The sequence below is a fragment of the Hoplias malabaricus genome, chromosome 4, assembly GCF_029633855.1.
Source record: "Hoplias malabaricus isolate fHopMal1 chromosome 4, fHopMal1.hap1, whole genome shotgun sequence".
Classification (NCBI taxonomy): domain Eukaryota; kingdom Metazoa; phylum Chordata; class Actinopteri; order Characiformes; family Erythrinidae; genus Hoplias; species Hoplias malabaricus.
Window position 1 is genome coordinate 60,352,362 of NC_089803.1, and position 19,839 is coordinate 60,372,200.

The following is a 19,839-nucleotide window of genomic DNA, read 5'->3' on the forward strand; positions in this document are numbered from 1 at the left end:
TTTTGATCATAACATAAGCTCATTTTAAAACAGGTTTGGGAAAAATGTATTGTGAATAAAGTATGTGAATAAAGTCCCTAATTACTAGTTGCAGTTGACTTGCTGCTTTACACAACCAGCAATCTGATTGGTTCTTGTTGCTGGAGGGCGGGACTTTATCCGTTAACAGCAAGCTCTTAATATACGCTATCAGTTACAGATACAGGTGTGGATTCAATTAGCAGTAATTCTTCTGTATTTCAGGTGTCATATGCGATGGCAATCTAAAGTTCAGTTACAGCATGCAAGCCTGTAATACGACATGCCGCTCGTTATCGGGTTTAGACCCCACCTGCGAAGTGGATGTGGATCCGGTGGAGGGGTGCGGCTGTTCAGCAGGAAACCATCTCAACAGCCCAGATGAATGTACCCCAAGTGCCCTCTGCATGTGCCACTACAATGGAGAAATCATATACCCAGGATCTGCCAATATAGATGGCAGAACATGGTATAATTAACATACAGACATTGACATTAAAATGTTAAATATGTTAGATATGGAGTGGTTTCTGTCCAGGATTAGGCTTAATCATTGCCTGGGAAACCAGCCCTATATGTCCAAAGGTTGAAGGTGCACCCATTATGGAAACTGACATTCAACTGCACATGAACACATTGTATAATCTCCATGGTATGACATTTAAAGGGATGCTCTGAAGCAGCTGCATATTTGAAAACATATTCACTGTAACCAAGGGCAAGTATTGTGTCCTCTGTGTTCTCTACAGTGATGGAGCTTAGGGTTGAGATGAACTGGATTTTGGGATACTGAAGGTTTATCAGGCAACATCAGTAGTTGACATCACAAACTTTCTTGAGGCTAAATTCCATCAAATATTCTCAACGTTTTGAAATCTAGTCTAAAGCCATCCCAGATGAGAAAAAGAAAAAGCGTTTTTTTTTTTTTACAGCAAACCTGTTACAAATTCTACCTTCTAAAAACTACCTATATGTAAAAAGAAATGGAGGGAGGGGCTGCTGTGGCCTAATGCTTAGAAAATTAAACTTGGGACCAGAAGGTCACTGGTTCAGTCTGCTCTACTGGCTTGAACCCTGGGGCTCAGGGCAGGGGGAGTAACAGCACGCTATACTCGGTTAACATTCAACAGCTTATGTGCTCCCTCGGCACAGGAATGGATGTCTGCCACTTTAGGTTTTTGTGCTCCCTGTCCCTAGTGTGTGTGAGTACTGCTATGAAAAGACAATAATATGTTTGTTTATTTTTTTAAATGAAAGAACTGTCTACAAACATTAAGCCACAAGGTCTACACAGCCCAGCCCTGAAGTTCTGAAGAAATTAGTTTCAAAGGAGGAAATGTTTGTTTTAGTGATTTAAGCAGAAAAATGTGTTAGACTTTGCTTAGACAGTGTGTATATATACAGTAAACTTACAAGTTCTCTAAACATACCAAGTTGATTTATTAACAAAACATGTGTAAATGATGGCGGATGTTTGTGTTTCAGCATGTGTGAAAATGGGATTCTAAGCTGTTCTCCTGTTTGTGGTAAACGTTTATCTTTATCTCACACCACTGTGCTGCATGTTTGAGGAGTGTTAGTAGGAAACTGCTTATACAATGTAAACCTCACGGTGTAATTTAAATTAGAACTTATTTGTCCTTTCAAGCCTGATCATATATAACATCAAGCCACCTTGTTTTTACACTATTTGCCTGTTTTGTCAGCTCCACTAAACATATAGGTGCACTTTGTAGTTCTACACTTACAGACGGGAGTCCATCTGTATGTTTTTGGCCCCCTTTCACTCAATACTACGAGCAGAGAGCAGGTATTATTTGGTGGGTGGATCATACTCTGCACAGCAATGACACTCAATGTTTGTCCAAGATACTTTTCATTTCACTTCACAGATATAAAGTTAGGGCCCAGAGGATGCTGTTGGCAGGATGTCCAGCAGTGACACTTAGGTGTTAAAACAAGTTCAGCTGCAACACACACTAACACCCCATCACGATTTGAGTGGTATTTCTGGACCGAGAATAATCCACCAATCAAAAATATCCATCCAACAACATCCTGATAGCTCTGACTTGAGGCAGAATGGAACTGATAAAATGGACAATGAACGTAAAAAACAGGAGGTGACATTAATATTATATATAATATTATCGTTGCAAGAGATTCTAAGTGTTTGTAGTTAGTGTTTTTTTTATATTTTAATGCAACCAAGTGTTGCTGCTGGACAGTAGCAACCACTCGAACAATCCTCACCAACACAATAGGAAAGAGAATGATTTGAAGTCGAAGTGGAATTCTTAAGCGTTTAGTTAAATGTGTTATACCTTCTTTGAATATTTTTCTGTACTTGGTCTTCTAGACTGTCCAAAGGGTAAAGTATGTGTACACTGCTCACAAGAGAGAGTAAACACGGCTACAAAAACATGTGAAAGCCTGAGCAAGACATTTGTAAGTATTTTACTCAAAATAATAATACAATAATTTCAGTTTTTAAAGGGGCTGTCAGGGCCTAGGTGTAAACTTCAGGTCGAATGAGGGGGTTACAACCCACCCAGTAATTACAATTTAGTCATAGAACCACTTTTCATTTAACATTATATTTAGGTATGTAGTAAAAGATGGCAATAATAATATAACAATATAACAATTATACAACAATAACATTGATATAATAAATTGCTGTTAACTGGTATCAATAATCTATATTGCTTCCACTTAAATGCACTTAAGAAGAGGAAAAAATTCTCTCTCTCTTTCTCTCTTTGTGCTTACAGAGTGTTGATGAGGACTGTTCGAGTGGTTGCTACTGTCCAGCAGGTCTGTTTGAGGACCATAATGGAATTTGTGTGACTCAGGAGAACTGCACATGTGAATTCAGTGGGAGTGTTTATGCAACTGGACAGCACGTGGAGACCAACTGTAAAAAATGGTAAACGACAAAACACAATTGTTTTACAGAGTTGTTCATCAATGGCTCAGGAGACTTAAATATCACTGTCTTACAATTTCATAGAAGTAATTACATAAGATGAAAGGGTGATGTGAGGCACCCTTATTCCAACAATATAATAGAAACAACAGCATTAAACCTGAGGAGGTTCTTAGTCTTGGATGAGATTATTTTTTTTAGTTCAGTTGTAGGTACACATGAGTTGCATTATCATAAAATAAGAACATAAGAAATAATGGATGTTGGCGTGATCAGGCTTTAGAAGTAATGATGACTAAGAAGTAAAACATTAAACAGAGTGATGGTGTTTCACAGCACCTGCCAAGGAGGACAATGGTCCTGTGAAGGGGAGTCATGTCCAGGGGTATGTGAGGTGTTTGGCAATGGACAGTATAATACCTTTGACTCCAAGTGGTACCGTTTTGATGGGAGTTGTCAGTACACGCTGGTTGAGGTGAGTTATTGTGAAAACTGCTATTTCTGAATGAATATATGATATATCAAAAGCGGTAATGTTGAAACTAACTGATCAAAAGCAATGTTTATGAACCACTCTCGGTTTGTGTTTCAGGATGCCACTGAAGATGGTCATAAGCTGTTTGCAGTCAGAGTGGCCAGTGTTCCCTGCTGTGATGAAGTTTTGACATGTTCTCGGGCCATCTCAGTGGATCTTCAGGTGACTAATTTTCAAACTTAGTCCAAATAGCTGTGGCTGTACCCTGGAACAAGTTGGAGCGGGACACGTTATTGGAAGTTGTTGTTAAATAGGAGCAGGAGCAGTTGATAGATGTAGTTTGGTAGAGCTAAGCATGCATTCGTTAATTGTCTGTAGATGCTTAACCAATTCAGGGTCACGGTGAGTCCGGAGCCTACTCCGAATCACTAGGCACAAGGCATTGAACACACCCTGGAGGGGGCGGCAGTCCATCGCAGGGCAACACACGCTCACGCATTCACTCACACCTTTCTGCCAAATAGGACATGAGATGCACTGAGAAACAGAACAAATAAAAGCACTTAATTAGCTTCTCCATTAGTATTCATTTATAAGCCCAAACCTGCCCCTACACCTTGCACAAGTCAGGATTGTTTGGAGTACATTTAAAAGTTTGATTTACTGAAGCATTTTCCAGACATGGTAAACTAGATTTGTTTAATCTATGAGTCAGATACTGTTATAATTTTACATATCCTTATATGTATTTTAGTGCTGTCAAAATGAATGTATTAAAACACTTAGGAATTTAATATGTTAATTATTTTTAACGCTAATATATCATTTTACCAATTCTGGCCGTCTAAATGTTGCATCTAGCAATGTAAACACAGCGGCACTACTGTTGAGTTCAGAAGGTACATACATTTCATTTATGTCGAAATATGAATTATATATCGTACCTAATCATCAAAACTACACTGAGATATTAAAACAAGGTAAAAAAAGTTTCCTTTTGACAGTTTGTCATGAATATCACACTACACATTAATGTCCTGCGCAAAAATACAATTACTGGCATTTAACATTTATTAAGGTTACATGTTTTCAAAGTCCATCTTGTTGTTCTTACATTGATTACCTTATTTTACACTTAAATATCCATTTTTAAAAGTTTCAGTTATAAGAAGGGCGTTGTGTGATTAATCGTGATTAATTTCAGAAAACTGTGTGATTATATTGTTTTTTTTTTTTAATCGATTGACAGTACTAGTGTCGTTTACATGGCAGTACTTATGTATTTGGTCAGGATGAGGTGACTCTGACGTTGCGTGATATGAATGTGACACACACTCTGAAGTCAGGGTGGATGATCCGAGCTAAGCCCCTCTACTCTGTTCACACGGTGGGTCTCCACATTATCATCTCAGCTCCTGACTTGGGGCTAACTGTGGTCTGGGACAAGCACACCAGAGTCAAAATCATACTGCAGGCCAGGTGGAAGGTAAGCAGCTCCCTCTCTGCTAATACTTGTTGAAATGCCTTATGTAGCAAATGGTAATACAGGTTGTGCTAATTTCATTTGTACGTATTTTCACTCCACTGGTTAAGTTACATTTTTTCAAATGAAAAAAAGTGAAAATAATAACATCCTCTACAATGTATAACTTTAACTAGGGCATGTATTGGACTTTCCAGGGTAGAGTTCCTGTTTTTTTACAAATAGGAAATAATTTTTGGACAAGCTATACTTTTCATGTGTTTAATCTTTCGCTAGGTTTGCTTAAATATTTACATGACTGTATTAGATACCTTGATGGTCACTCAACTTACGATTCTTTTTCCTCATGTTGAACATTTCGTTAATCCTCTTCCCTGTGTGGACAGACGAAAGTGCAGGGTCTGTGCGGTAACTTTGATGGAATAGTGACGAATGAATTGGTAGCCGGTAGCTCATCCATGGTGCACAGCACAATGGAGTTTGGGAACAGCTGGAAAACAGCAGTCCCACCATGCTCTGACGTGACTGAGGAGGTCTTTCCTTGTGAACATCATTCTTATTGTGAAGCCTGGGCTCAGCGCCGCTGCATGATCCTGCACAGTGACTCCTTTGCTGACTGCCACTTAAAGGTTCTCATCAAACAGAATATTTAACACAGTTATCGTTGTTGAATCTTGAATCTTGAATCAAAACTGTTATCATTTGAACTGCACCATTGTGTTAAGGTGTTAAAGATGGTGAAGAGAAGGGAATAGCAGTGTTTCATTATACAATTACATGTTTTTTCTTGCCCCTGCAGGTTGATCCAGCACCATACTACCAGGCTTGTATACTTGAGTCATGCTCCTGTGAGTTTGAGGGGAGATTTCTGGGATTCTGCACTGCTGTAGCAGCTTATGCTGAAGTCTGTTCCACACAGAACATCTGTGTCAACTGGAGAACCCCAGACTTGTGTCGTATGTACCTAAGCATCATCCGATAACTTTGGAATGAATTGGTGTTTGTGATTCAGAACTAATTATCCATCATCAGTTCCTGTCCTCACTGATTTTCTGGTGGAGACATATAACCATCCAATTATTTAGGACTGGGGCCACAGTTATTTATTGGTAAAAGTCAGTAACATGTAAGACACTATCAAGACGTAATTTGGGGCAAAATGTTATATTAAAAATGTGAAAGTGGAATATTATTATTAAAAATATGCCTAATGCATTTGAACAGTTTAATGTTGTAGTTGCATTTCATTTTCTAAATAGAACCTATACATTTTAATAGTATAATACATGATTAAGAACATTAATAAAAATAGTTTTATTTTGTAATGGCATTAGCACAAGTATTTTCTATTCCTGAGAAATGAAAAACTATATTCTGTTCCAGAGTGTATGTCTTTGTTGTTGAATAGGACATGCAGACGTCTTGGAGAATTTGACTAATACATCTATATCTATTCTTATAGTTTTCAGAAATATGTTTAGCCATTTAAAATGCCTCATATTAAATGTATTAAACTAAGCATTTGACTATATAGTGACCATTTACTGTATGTTGAGGTTCAGTGAGGAATGAAAGACGGAACACTTTTAAATATTTTCCAAAAACTAGTGGGAATTTCCCACAAATACTAACCTTGTAATAACAAACTCTTCCTGGTACGTGTGGAAATTAAGCACTTTACCACGTTTGCCTAGTGATGCGATTAACATTAACGTTTGTTCATTTCTCTCTGCAGCGGTGTATTGTGACTATTACAATGAAGAGAGTGAGAATGGCTGGCATTATGAGCCGTGTGGTCAGATCAAGACCTGTGGGAAATCACAACACTTTACTGGAAATCTTGAAGGTGTTTAATTTTCGTTTGTGTATTTTCAGTTAATGCTGTACATTACACATGTTAAAGTTGCATTTCTGAGGCATTCATGATGTCACTGTCTATAGAAAATTCAATGGACTCTTTAAGAGAAGACATTTATGTATAAATGTTTTATTTAACATAAAGTTTATTTTTTAACAAAAAGAAATATTATAAGTTCAACTTTGAGTATATTCTTATGTGTATTAAATTATTGTCCTTTACTCAGGTAGGTCGCACAAAAGAAATAAATACACAAAGTCTACTCACCACAATTAAAAAGTTGTGGGGTATATCTTTTGTTGCTATGTTTTTATTTATTTTAGTTTATTCCCTGGATTCATACAATAAACTCAAAGATGGAGTACCAGACTGTTCTGCTGAAATTCTGGGTTATAAATTCTGTTTTAAAAAGCATCAAAATTAGTGCCCTACTAAGCATCTTAAAAAGAGCATTTGTGTCCAGACATGCATGTTAAAACTTGCTTTTCTAATTTTTGTCAATAACCTTTGATGTGAAAAGACGGTATAAATTAATTGTGCATAAATATACATTGATTCATAAACTTTTTGGCATAGGTTGCTACCCAAGGTGCCCAGCAGATATGCCATATTTTGATGAGAACACAAGAAAGTGCTCCAGTTTGGAAAACTGCACCTGTGACTTCAACAACACAGTGGTTAGACCTGGTGATAAATTGACCATATCGGATGTTTGCTGGTTAGTTAGTACTTCTTTTCTGAAGCTGAGTAAAGATGCAGATTAATTTAATTAATTGTTTTGCTATATAATGTCATATTGTTTGGTTTGTGTTTTTTTGCCATAGCATATGCACTGGAGGAAAGATCATTTGTGGTGAGATAGGACAAGTTTTGTTCTATATCTGAAATGATTAAAATATCTAATACTATGTTTTATTATTTGGGATTATTAATATGGCTTATTTTGATTGCAGAAATCTGTCCAACCACCCTTAGACAGACAACTTGGACAGTCCCAAAGCTTTCTGGGAGAAAGCTACCTATTAAAACAACCACTTCAACCACAGCGACAGCTCCACTCACTGTAATTCCAACTCCAACTGGGAAAATCGAACCTACAACTCCACGAGGGACTCCAGAGACAACAGTGACCATAACAGCTACAGCTGAAATACCAAGTACCACTGAAGAAACTGAGCCTACAACTCTATTAACTACAACTACACCAGAGACAACAATGCCTATAACAGCTACAACTGAAATACCAAGTACCACTGAAGAAACTGAGCCTACAACTCTATTAACTACAACTACACCAGAGACAACAATGCCTATAACAGCTACAACTGATATACCAAGTACTACTGAAGAAACTGAGCCTACAACTCTATTAACTACAACTACACCAGAGACAACAATGCCTATAACAGCTACAACTGATATACCAAGTACCACTGAAGAAACTGAGCCTACAACTCTATTAACTACAACTACACCAGAAACAACAATACCTATAACAGCTACAACTGAAACACCAAGTACTACTGAAGAAACTGAGCCTACAACTCTATTAACTACAACTACACCAGAAACAACAATGCCTATAACAGCTACAACTGAAATACCAAGTACCACTGAAGAAACTGAGCCTACAACTCTATTAACTACAGCTACATCAGAAACAACAATGCCTATAACAGCTACAACTGAAATACCAAGTACCACTGAAGAAACTGAGCCTACAACTCTATTAACTACAGCTACATCAGAAACAACAATGCCTATAACAGCTACAACTGAAATACCAAGTACTACTGAAGAAACTGAGCCTACAACTCTATTAACTACAACTACACCAGAAACAACAATGCATATAACATCTACAACTGAAATACCAAGTACCACTGAAGAAACTGAGCCTACAACTCTATTAACTACAACTACACCAGAAACAACAATGCCTATAACAGCTACAACTGAAATACCAAGTACTACTGAAGAAACTGAGCCTACAACCCCACTAACTACAACTACACCAGAAACAACAATGCCTATAACAGCTACAACTGAAATACCAAGTACTACTGAAGAAACTGAGCCTACAACTCCACTAACTACAACTACGCCAGAAACAACAATGCCTATAACAGCTACAACTGAAATACCAAGTACTACTGAAGAAACTGAGCCTACCACTCCACTAATTCCAGCTACACCAGAGACTACAACTACACCAGTGATCTTACCAACAGCACCTCAAGTGTTTTCTGCAACAACAACTCCTTCAGTCACATTACCTACTACACCTACAACTGTCTCTACAACTTTTACAACTCCAAGTATGTACTTGTAATTTCTCAGGGCTTATATTTGTGATTTATTAAATCACAGGATATTCAGGATATTTGAAAATGGCTTGTTTTACATTATTGTAAAAGCTCTCGTTTGAATGTAAAGGTGTCTGCAGGGACCTTCGGAGAAACCAAACCTGGTCTAGTGGGGCTGAGTGGGAAGAGGATTGCTTCCATAAAACATGTATAAACAGCATGATTGAGATGAGACCTGTCGACTGTCCAACTCTGGCTCCACCTTTGTGCAGTGATGATTTGTTGCAGATGGTGAAAGATGAGCATGGCTGCTGTGATATATGGCAGTGTGACTGTAAGTGCAGTGGGTTATCTGTGGTAGTTGAAGTACTATGTAAAGCCTTAAAAGCCAAAGAAGCCATAGTTTGTGTCCTTAAACTATACCTGCTAATATATATGCTATAATATATGCTATAATATACCTGCTAATAGTCTGTGTCCCCCTTCAGATTAAAGAGACATTAAATATATGCCTAAACTAAAGGTGGATACAGGTATACGGTGTTAAGGTACTATATAAAATGATAATGTAAACATAAAAATAAAGTGAATAAAGAAACAGTGTTTAGGTACAGGTAATACAACAAGCATTACATTTTTTGATAAGAGTGTGTCTTGTAAATACGACTGTTGTTGTTTTTCTTTTTTATTGGGTATTGAATCAGGTTTTATGACTAAATTGCATCACTAAAATCCCTCAGGTCGGTGTGAGCTGTATGGAGACCCGCACTATGTCTCATTCTCGGGAGCTACATTTGACTTCCTGGAAAACTGCACCTACACTTTGGTGAAGGAGCAAATTCCTATTCACAACCTCAGCATATCGGTGGATAATTACTACAGCTCTCCTTATCTGTCCGGCTCCTCCACCAAGGGCGTCATTATGAAATACAGAGAAGACACAGTCACACTCCAGCTAAACACAGAAAATTACACAGTGGAGGTATAAGCATTTTTTTTATTGTAATATCTTTCAACATGTATAAATATGCACATGGTTGAAACAGTGTAGTGAACCTTCCTTTCCACAAAACAGACAAGGGTTCTATTCCTAGCTCAGCCACAAACGTATACAAAGAAAAGTCTTCTGTACTTTTGAATGCTTCTGTATGAGTTCTGTAGCTTTTAAAAGGCTGCACTAGAACATTGTTTCTTCCTTTTTTTTTCTTTTTTTTTTATAACCTCTGACCGAAATGTAAGCCTCAGTCTACACTGCCCTCTGCAGGAGCACAGAATGATAAGACACAACATAATTACACACAGCTCTGTATTTGTAATACTCCAATAGTGATTGCAGTGTTTAAACCTGTTGTGATTTTTCTTTTTTTGCTGCGAATATTATGTGTGAATTTTGTGCATATGTGCTTTGGGCAGTCCTATGATTTAATATTTTTCGACATTTCCCAGGCTACTCTGAATCAGATGAAAATCCAGCCTCCCTATGAACAAAATGGCATCAGGTTTGAGGACACAAACTACAAGATCTTTGTTTACATTGATGAAATCCGATCTTATATCTCTTTTGACCCGGACAACACCCTGCAGGTTAATCTGGCAATGGAATATTTTCATCACAATACGGAGGGGCAGTGTGGTATGTGTCTAGCTTTTTCGTCTGACTTAATGAAAGTTCAGGGATAATTTCTTTATTTTTTTATTTGATTTTATTAGTTTTTGAAATTAGGTTTTTTTTTTTGTTGTTTGTTTTTTCCCTTTCATTCTGCCATATTTGAGATATAAGCTTTTGCCCCAGTAACACCAGTATTCAGTTATCCAACATTTATTATACTCTGCTTATTGTAGTATAAATATTATACTGATTATGCTATCATAAACTTAAGTTGGAGAGCCTTAAATTATTGTATTACAGGCATGCTTATATGAAGTTGTTGTGCTTTCAAAGTGAAAGTGTGAGTTGTTCTGCAGGTGTTTGTGGAGGACCCTCATGTATACGTAAGGGCGGTTACATTGAGGATGATAATTGCTGTAATATGACGGCCTATGACTGGGTGGAAGATGACCCTCTTAAGCCCTACTGCAGAGATGCCCCCAGGGACTTTCCCTGTGTCCCACCATCTCCACCTCCACCTGCTCCCCCCTGTGTGGCCCCACTCTGTGACCTTCTTAGGCATGAGTGAGTTTCAGTTTCATTTAATTTCTTCTTCAGATTTAGAGTCGGGTGTTTTTGCTAAAGCTCATACATGATCATCAATGGATGGTCAGGGAGTGGCTTTTAAAGCTGTTGACATTAAAACATGCACAATAGAGATTTGGCTGGTAAATAAGATTCAATACGGTTGCTTTTTATATTCAGTGAAATTTGACACTTTGAGCAGATTACTTCACGTTTCACTAAGCATCCAGACATTCCCTAAAGTTTGACAGAAATACAAATACGAGACTCTTAACTTAGCAGGCTATTGAAATGAAACACTGTTTATTCATTTAAGAACAGCATTTATACATTTGCACCTAGGTTCAACATAAAAATTAATTTGAAGGTGTCTAGAGACTTACACGTCTATGTGTTTGCTTCTTCAGGGTGTTCGATGAGTGCAGTAAGAGTGTGGATGTGGAGACTCTGATAATGAACTGCAAGTTTGATTTCTGTGTTGCTCAGAGCAATATGAGCATCTGTTCCCCACTGCAATACCTCAGTGAACAGTGCAAGAGGAAGGGCTTCTGTGTTTATTGGAGAAACCTAACAGAGGGGACTTGTGGTAAGATTTCCACACATTAAACATTCTCACACTACCAGCACAGGGAAAAGAGTCTGTCCCAATAATTGTTGTATCATTGTTGTATCAGTCTTTGGAAATATGGGAATATAGAGGAAATTTCAGATTAAAATACAATTATTTGACATTATTTTGGTTTTGTTCTTGTTCAAAGAAATATGGCCAAGATAAGTTGTTTTAAATGTGCTTCATAAACAAATTTTCTTCTTATACCCTGCACTGGTTAAGAAGTTACAGGCAATGAATGAATGAATGAATGAAACTTTGCTTCTTATATAAAGCTTGTTGATTTGTGCTTTTTCTCATGGTTGAACCTACTTTTCCATTTGTATGCGATATAAACCTTTGTGTCTGTTTCAGATGTCAAGTGCCCTGAAGGCATGGTTTTTGACGAGTGTCGCAACACTCCAGATGATGTGTGTCAGGGCAGGTGAGATATCATCATCAGAATATCACCCTCTCTCAAGGCATGCTGCTGGTTAAGTTCCATGTTTGATGACTTTCACTTTGAGTGAAAATAAGGACTAATGCTTTGTAGTGATCACACTTTCCCATATACTAATTTATAAGGATTAACACAGATGTCTTTTTTCTTTGTCTTTTTCTATCTATGCTGTAGCTCTGGTGGACAGTAATGAAGTAAATGTAATTTGTTACTGTACCTAAGTACATTTTTCGTGTATGTGTTCTTTACTTAGGTCTTTCCATTTTGGGTGACTTTTTACTTTAACTCCAGTATATTTCAAAGTCAAATATCTTACTTTTTACTCCACTACATTATGAAAATGTGCCGTTTCCTTTGGTCTATGTGCGAATAATACCGTAACGTCTCTGAACAAATCTTCGTGCTCCGCATAGCTCTCTACGTGACGCAGAGTTGCTCTGTTGCTAGGAGACGAACGAACACAGTATCTGTGCTAACACAAGTGAGAATGTTTCTCCGCCTAAAACTAATAAGGCAGACTTTATTTTAATCAACTCTTGTGCAAATGTGAGACTGTAGCTAGCTAAGTAATCACTTTCAGTTCTTAGAACCGTTATGAATTAACAAAATGATCTGTAACGTTTAGTATTTGAGTCATCAGTAACTACTATTCATTCGTATACACTGTTTACGGATCTGTAGATGTCACAAATCACTCACTGAGGGTGAGAATCACGGGAGATTGATTAAACAATACGTGAAGCAAGAAGAAATATTCCAAAACCCCCAAATCAGTACAGACGGATAAACAAATACAAAAGACTAAAACGAATTTCATAAAAAAAAAGATTAAACCATAGCTTGTTTAAAAACAGGTGTCTCACAACTGAAGAAGTAGCTCAAAGTATACTCTGCAACTATGTAGACTAAACAGACAGCTTAAAGAAACACTGTAGTATTTTTTACCTTAAAAGTGCAGCTTTATTGTGATGATTCACTGACCTGTAATAGGGAGAATGGAGCCTCTCTCGTTGTTGGCTTAGCACTTCAGAAACTGCACTATGCAACTTTTGGAGGAGGGAAGGACACCACCCTTTCCTTTCCCCTCTCTGCCAATTTCAATATAGTGCTGTAAATTTAATTGCACTAGGGGGAGCCCCTGGAGCAGAAAAAAGTCTTACCAAGTGTTCCTTAATGAGTAAAAAAATAGGACATTTTTTACTCTGTGTTTTTTTTTCATAAGTGTCCTATGCCCTATTATTCCCTATTGTCCTGTGTCATATTATGAAACTTTATACTTGTGTGCTGGCATCTTCATCGCTCTGCAATTACACCGCCAACCATTAGGGCTGAATTTTAAATATCTTCTTCAAACCTGTGTAGTAAAGAGTGTAGTGGTATTCGTTTTACCATTCTTTAAGTGCAGTATTTATTGAGAGTTAATATTTCTGGATTTCTTGATTTGAGCAACTTGAACCATGTTCATCCAACTGCAGACCAATCACAGTCATTAAGATCTGCTTAGATGCGACAAGTTATATTTCTGGAGAGGCGTGCCTCAGGCCGCGCTGCCTACAGCATAGACTCAACACAGAAGCATAAATTGGACTCAGCTCACTAATTAAAGTCATTCTGTAAAACGACTGGGGAACCAAGTAACACTAGAGTCTTTTCACCTACAACCCTAACCCAAGCATGAGTCTTGTTACAAAAATTATAATAGGGCATTAGAGCCATAATACGTCATGGTACTTTTATTTTTGATACTTTAGTACATTGGGGACAACGGGGACTTCTACATTTACTGGAGTAATATTTTACTTTGTGTAGCTGTGCTTTTTCTCAAGTACATGGTTTGTGTACATTGTCCACCACTGTGGTGTAGTGATAAAATGCAACCGTGTCTCAGTTCAATACTATTTTTGCTATAGCAGAAAAAAGTCTACATAATATGTCATATATATATTAATGTGACATGTATTTATATACACCGGTCAACCATATCATTATGACCACTTCCTTGTTTTAACACTCACGGTCTATTCTCTGCGTTCCACTGACCGTACAGGAGCACTTTGTAGTTTTATAATTACAAACTATAGCCCATTAGTTGCTAGGTTACTATATTTTCCCTGTTTAATCCTGCTCTTCAATGGTCAGGACCCGCAGAGGACCACCACTGACGTGTTTGTTAACGTGTGTTGTACTAGGACAAGTGGATCAGACACAGCAATGTTATGGTTGATAGGTGTATGTATATGTTGATGTTATACTCTCAAAATTTTCTTTAAAATATAAAATATATAATTGCACATTTTGTGATTTTCACACAGGGTGCGTGTTCCAGGGAAGTTTGGTAAAGACACTATGAAAGCTGGCTGCTTCTGTCCAGACAACATGATTCTTGCAGAACAACACAAGAGCATCTGTGTAGATGAGTGCACCAGTGAGTGGCAGCCCTGATCATTCAATAAACTCCAATCAGACACACAATCTAATCTATACAAAATTGACAGTAACATATTCGGTTTCACTTTTACTTTTGTAAATAGATTCTTTGTGAATAGATTCATTTTTTGTTTTGAGACATTTTGGAACCACCTTTTGTGAACCACTTTCCTTTTTCTTACTGTTCCTTTATCGGAGTAATCATACATAAGCAGATATTTCCTGACCATGCTCCTTTTCTCCATCAGACTGCAAAGGCCCCCTGGGAGAGCCCATGCCGGTGAGATATCTATCTCTTTGAGCAGTGAAACATCACAAATTACAACCAAGTGGATGAACATGATAATACTTGAGCATAGATAAAAATATGGAAATATTTTAAGTGCTCATATGTTTCACTCTGTGTGCTCTTTTTGGATTAAGCCTTATCTTATCTAATCTAAATTACAGTGTGAATGCAGAGGGTCCATTTGGAATATCATTTGGTTTAGGTTTAGGCTTAATCTGGTTCAGAAATATATGCCTCTTAAATTCCTTCCTACCATAGAGTCTGTGATTTATTTCAATTTGATTTAATTAAGTTCTGTATCTGTTTTTAAGGTTGGGGCTGTATGGGAGTCACACTGCTACTTGTGCACCTGTAATAACCAGACTCTGACAGAGGACTGCTCTCCACTGCCCGTCTCTCCAGTTCCTACATGCAGTGAAGATTCTGTACTGGAGTCGGATTGCTGCAACAATCAGATCTGTGGTATTGTATAATTCACTTATTTTAAAAACTTTAACATAATAATAATTTACCAAAAAAAAAAAAAATGACAACAACAATATATTTGTGAAAACAGTTTAATTTAAAGTTTGAAGCTATATCTTGCAACAAAAGCAGAAACAAGTGAATTGAGAATCAATTTGGCACAATTCAGTATTTAGGCAAAATCATATTTAGCAGGTGGATTGGCGACTCAAAAGTGTCCGTAGGTGTGAGTGTGTGAGTGAATGTGTGTCTGTGTCTGTGTTGCCCTGTGAAGGACTGGCGCCCCCTCCAGGGTGTATTCCCACTTTGCGCCCAATGATTCCAGGTAGGCTCTGGACCCACCGCGACCCTGAATTGGATAAGTGGTTACAGATAATGAATGAATGAATGAATGAAAATCGTATTTATACCTGTTTAATGTATTTTATCTATTTAATGTGCAAAGGAGTGTGGTCTGAAGTGGATATGCACTTATTTTCACTTAGAACATATAAACAAAATGTGAACTATGACCAGGGATGCACAGACATTTTTCTTATGGCTGTAAACTTGGTAAAACAATGATACGTTGATAAGTGATAATGATAAGTTTGAGCCCCAAAGAGCGTTTTATGAAGATTTCTAAACTATTGTCATAGGCATGACGTGAGGTTTTTAAACCATTCTTTAAGTACATGTTGTATATATTTTTCTGTTAAAGTTGAGAAGATCTGCAATTACAAAGGGACAACATACCAGGTAAGGTATGGGGGGTGGGGCGCAATTGCTGCATTGATGGCTAAATTGACTTGATCAATGGGAAAATGAAAAGCTAGCCTTTTAGACAATTGGCACATTGTAGTGATTAAATTAATCAGGAAACTTATCACATAATGTTAAACACTAGTCTTGTCATCACACATAGCAATACCACCCTACCCTCCTGAATTCACTCCTTCATATAATGGAATAAATAGTAAGAAATATTGGGAATATTAAGTAGGGGCTATGGTGAACTGTCCTCTGAAAGGATTATTCCACCTGGAACCAACAGAGATTGCACTCCAGTCTCAATAGTTTGAGACTAATATGCTTTAATCTTAGAGTCTGTCAGAGCAGTCTGGGTAATTTTCAGCCACATTGAACTGCACAGTACAGAACAAAACTTAACACTAAATGGACTGTGATATTCAGAGGCAGATCAAACGTCTGGAACAAGCAAAGCAGGTATTACACTGTGGTAGAATGTGGTATATTATAGCTTTGCGCGGGCTATATAAAGCTAAACAAAAACTGAGGTGCATATTATATTTTTGGGGCATGTTTAATAGGAATATGCTTCAATAACTTTAACTACACTACAATATATAATATCCAATGACTGTCCATCTTATAAGCCATAGTTGTTTATTAACATTTGTTAAATTATATTAATCTAGAAATAAACCAAATAATATTTGATAATTTCAATTTATCCTACAACTTTAAATCCTTAGACTGTTCTTAATGTCCTAGTACCATTAGATGTTTTATTTATTTGATAATTAGATTCTAAAGTAAATCTTAAGCAACGATCACTGAAGAAACTGTAAACAATAAAGTCATTTAAACAAATATTAGTATTACATGCTGCCCCAATGTTGGGATCACTTCCCTTTTGGTTTTGTCATTATATTTACATTGTATCTATGGCATTTAGTAGTAGGATGTCTGCTGAATATCACTGTAAATGTGTGTAAAATGGAATGAGTTTTCCTGATCTTGTCTCTGTGCATGGCTCAGGTGGGAGATTCATGGAAAGACAACACCCAGCCATGTGTATCCTTCAGGTGCACAACTGCAGGAACTGAGATACAAAAGAGTGTGTGTCCAGAGCAGAACTGTTCTGAGGTAAAAACGAATCATTTCTCTCTATTAATGATATCATTTCCATCAGCTGTATCTACTGATGATGTCATATATTTTTATTGTGCTCCACTCCCCATTTTATTTCTGACTTCTTGATGTCTGTTTATGTGGAATCATGTCTTGCTGCTGTAATGCTAATGTAATTGTTTTAATTTTCTTCAGGTCAGTAAATCATTAAAGTATTTTTATCAGTCTGCTGCGCTGTAGCAGCATATTAGGCCAGAGAAGTGGATGTGTGCTTACAGATTTTTGTTTGTTTCTGATTTCTTTATATCTAGGACCTCCGTATGTGGGATGAGCATCACTGCTGCTTCACCTGTATGTGGCCTGTTTATGTGTTCATACTGATTTGTTAAATTGACTGAGTTTAGAATGAGGTCCTATATATTGGGGGAAAAAATCTGAACTTTGGACCATTTTCAAAATGCCAACAGTAGCTAAGAACAGCAAAAAGTAGTAACATCCCTTCATTTAAACAAAACTAAAAAATGGCTACAATATAAACATCACAGATTTCTTAACATATCCGTCCCATATTTGTAAAAGAGTTTTAAGGATATGAGTGGATTTTTTATTAGATGTTTTAGAAACTGTTTTATTCATATTTTTATTTATTTATTTAATTTAATATTGCAACAGAATAAAAACTATATATAGGCATTTCTTAGTGTTGCTGACTATAAATGTTGTATCATCTCAGGCAACGTTACCTGTGCAGTCAGGATGTCCAAGATGACCGTCAATGTGAATAACTGCACTCAGGAAGTGAACTTACCCAGCTGTCAAGGGTACTGTCCATCAACGTCCATGTAAGAGCCAGTCTCTGTCTTTGAGCAAGACATAGCAGCCTGTATGATTAACCAGTGATATGTCTATAGACAGTGCATTATTGTACAAAACTGTTTATCTCAACAGTTGGTTTCTCTTCTCCAAAATGTATTTTAAAAATGTTGGGGGCCAAAATAACATGAGAATTCTATGTATGTGTGGATAGTTTCATTCTGGAGCATTTGAAAGAGAAGTGTAAGAAATACAGAGAACCTGTTTCATCATCCCATTCAATATATAGTAGAAATTAGCAAAAAAAAATCATTAAAATAAAAATAATAAATACTCATGCTCAAACCCTCAAAACTCACAGGCTCCACTGTACCTTGGCCTCAATAAGGCAACCAGCATCTGGATGGACAGACAAATAGAGAGTGAATATAGCAATGGAGTTATGTTTGATATCAAGAGATTCTGGCATCCATTTTAATCATTAGCAGCAACTACCATGACACTGTTAGATTACTGAACAAAATCCGACATGACAACATGTGACAGCACGTGACATCTGCTATTACATGCTTATGTCACAGTGTAACATAGCATGCCATGCAGCAAGGGTTTAAGGGTTTCCCCGATGATTTGTGATGTTTTTTTCAGATTTGTGGTTATGTTTATTTGTGCTTTCCTGCAGGATGTTGCACTCTGTAGACTTTCTGAAGCAGGAGCGTCGCTGTTGCAGAGAGAAGAGCTACGAGCTCAGACGACTTTCTCTGAGCTGCGAAGGAGATTCACCCACCCACTACAGCTACAACCACATCAACAGCTGTGAGTGCCAGCTGGACACCTGAGAACACCCACTCTATATTCGACCAGGAGTGAAGGAGGATCTGGGCTTTCATATTTAAACATGGGTTTAATAGGTTTGGGTGATTTGTTAAGTTCATCAGATTTAGCCTTATCATTGATTGAAGATTGACGTTGGTTTCTGTTTTTTCTGGTTTTCTCACAACTCTGAGCCCACAAGGTCTCTGTGTGACCCTTGTTTTTTGTTGATGCATAACTTTGTGAAATTCTACATGAACTCTTCAAAGTTTGTGGACTGTGTCCTGGAACATTTCTTTTCATTTCTTCAACCTTAAAAACATAGGTCAGGTACTGATGTTGGCCAATTTTCTGTCTTGTTTGTTCCAAATATATTAGACCGAGCTTCATCATTTCCGAGAACTTCATTGCTTCACAGCCCAATACTGGAAGGGTTAATGCCCCTTTTTTTCTCTATCCTTTATTTCTATACACGTGTTTTTTGAGCTGGTTAACACTCCATTGGAGTTGGGCTACGTATGCTCTCCACCAGTCAACATTGCTGCTGTTTGCTTAGAGGCGGGCCTTGGCAAATAATTCAACCCACCTGTGAGGAAATGTTGGTGGTGGGGTGAGCGTTTTGTTTTCTCTGTGTGAGCCTGGTCAGTTGCTCTGTTAAAAGTCAGCTGTGCCACTTGCCTCTAAGAATGTAGCTTGTTCATTTCTGCTCTCACTTTGTCGCTTCCCCTCTCTCGTTCTTTCTCTCTACCATGAGGTATGGACAGGTTAGTTTGGTTAGCAATTCTCTGTTAGACACGTCATAGGATTAGTCCTAGTTATACAAGGTAGCTGTTTTGTTCTTTTTTGTTTCTTTGGCACCATTCACAGTCCACTTTAGTTTGTTTGAT

At 37.4% G+C, this 19,839-nt stretch overlaps 1 protein-coding gene across 1 annotated transcript in view; it reads left to right on the forward strand.

Moving 5' to 3' along the window:
* The window catches only part of LOC136695062 (mucin-2-like), a 38,446-nt gene extending 18,607 nt beyond the window's left edge, over window positions 1-19,839 (forward strand). The window contains exons 17-41 of the mRNA XM_066668874.1: window positions 244-487; window positions 1,725-1,782; window positions 2,793-2,947; window positions 3,284-3,422; window positions 3,540-3,644; window positions 4,714-4,908; window positions 5,292-5,534; window positions 5,705-5,861; window positions 6,641-6,751; window positions 7,340-7,450; window positions 7,717-9,081; window positions 9,200-9,403; window positions 9,810-10,051; window positions 10,516-10,702; window positions 11,035-11,242; window positions 11,650-11,828; window positions 12,207-12,276; window positions 14,604-14,716; window positions 14,967-14,998; window positions 15,319-15,469; window positions 16,173-16,210; window positions 17,234-17,341; window positions 17,638-17,677; window positions 18,060-18,168; window positions 18,822-19,839. Coding sequence (XP_066524971.1) covers window positions 244-487; window positions 1,725-1,782; window positions 2,793-2,947; window positions 3,284-3,422; window positions 3,540-3,644; window positions 4,714-4,908; window positions 5,292-5,534; window positions 5,705-5,861; window positions 6,641-6,751; window positions 7,340-7,450; window positions 7,717-9,081; window positions 9,200-9,403; window positions 9,810-10,051; window positions 10,516-10,702; window positions 11,035-11,242; window positions 11,650-11,828; window positions 12,207-12,276; window positions 14,604-14,716; window positions 14,967-14,998; window positions 15,319-15,469; window positions 16,173-16,210; window positions 17,234-17,341; window positions 17,638-17,677; window positions 18,060-18,168; window positions 18,822-18,978 — 4,721 coding nt within the window. The 3' untranslated portion in view covers window positions 18,979-19,839. The remainder of the gene's footprint in view (window positions 1-243; window positions 488-1,724; window positions 1,783-2,792; window positions 2,948-3,283; window positions 3,423-3,539; window positions 3,645-4,713; window positions 4,909-5,291; window positions 5,535-5,704; window positions 5,862-6,640; window positions 6,752-7,339; window positions 7,451-7,716; window positions 9,082-9,199; window positions 9,404-9,809; window positions 10,052-10,515; window positions 10,703-11,034; window positions 11,243-11,649; window positions 11,829-12,206; window positions 12,277-14,603; window positions 14,717-14,966; window positions 14,999-15,318; window positions 15,470-16,172; window positions 16,211-17,233; window positions 17,342-17,637; window positions 17,678-18,059; window positions 18,169-18,821) is intronic.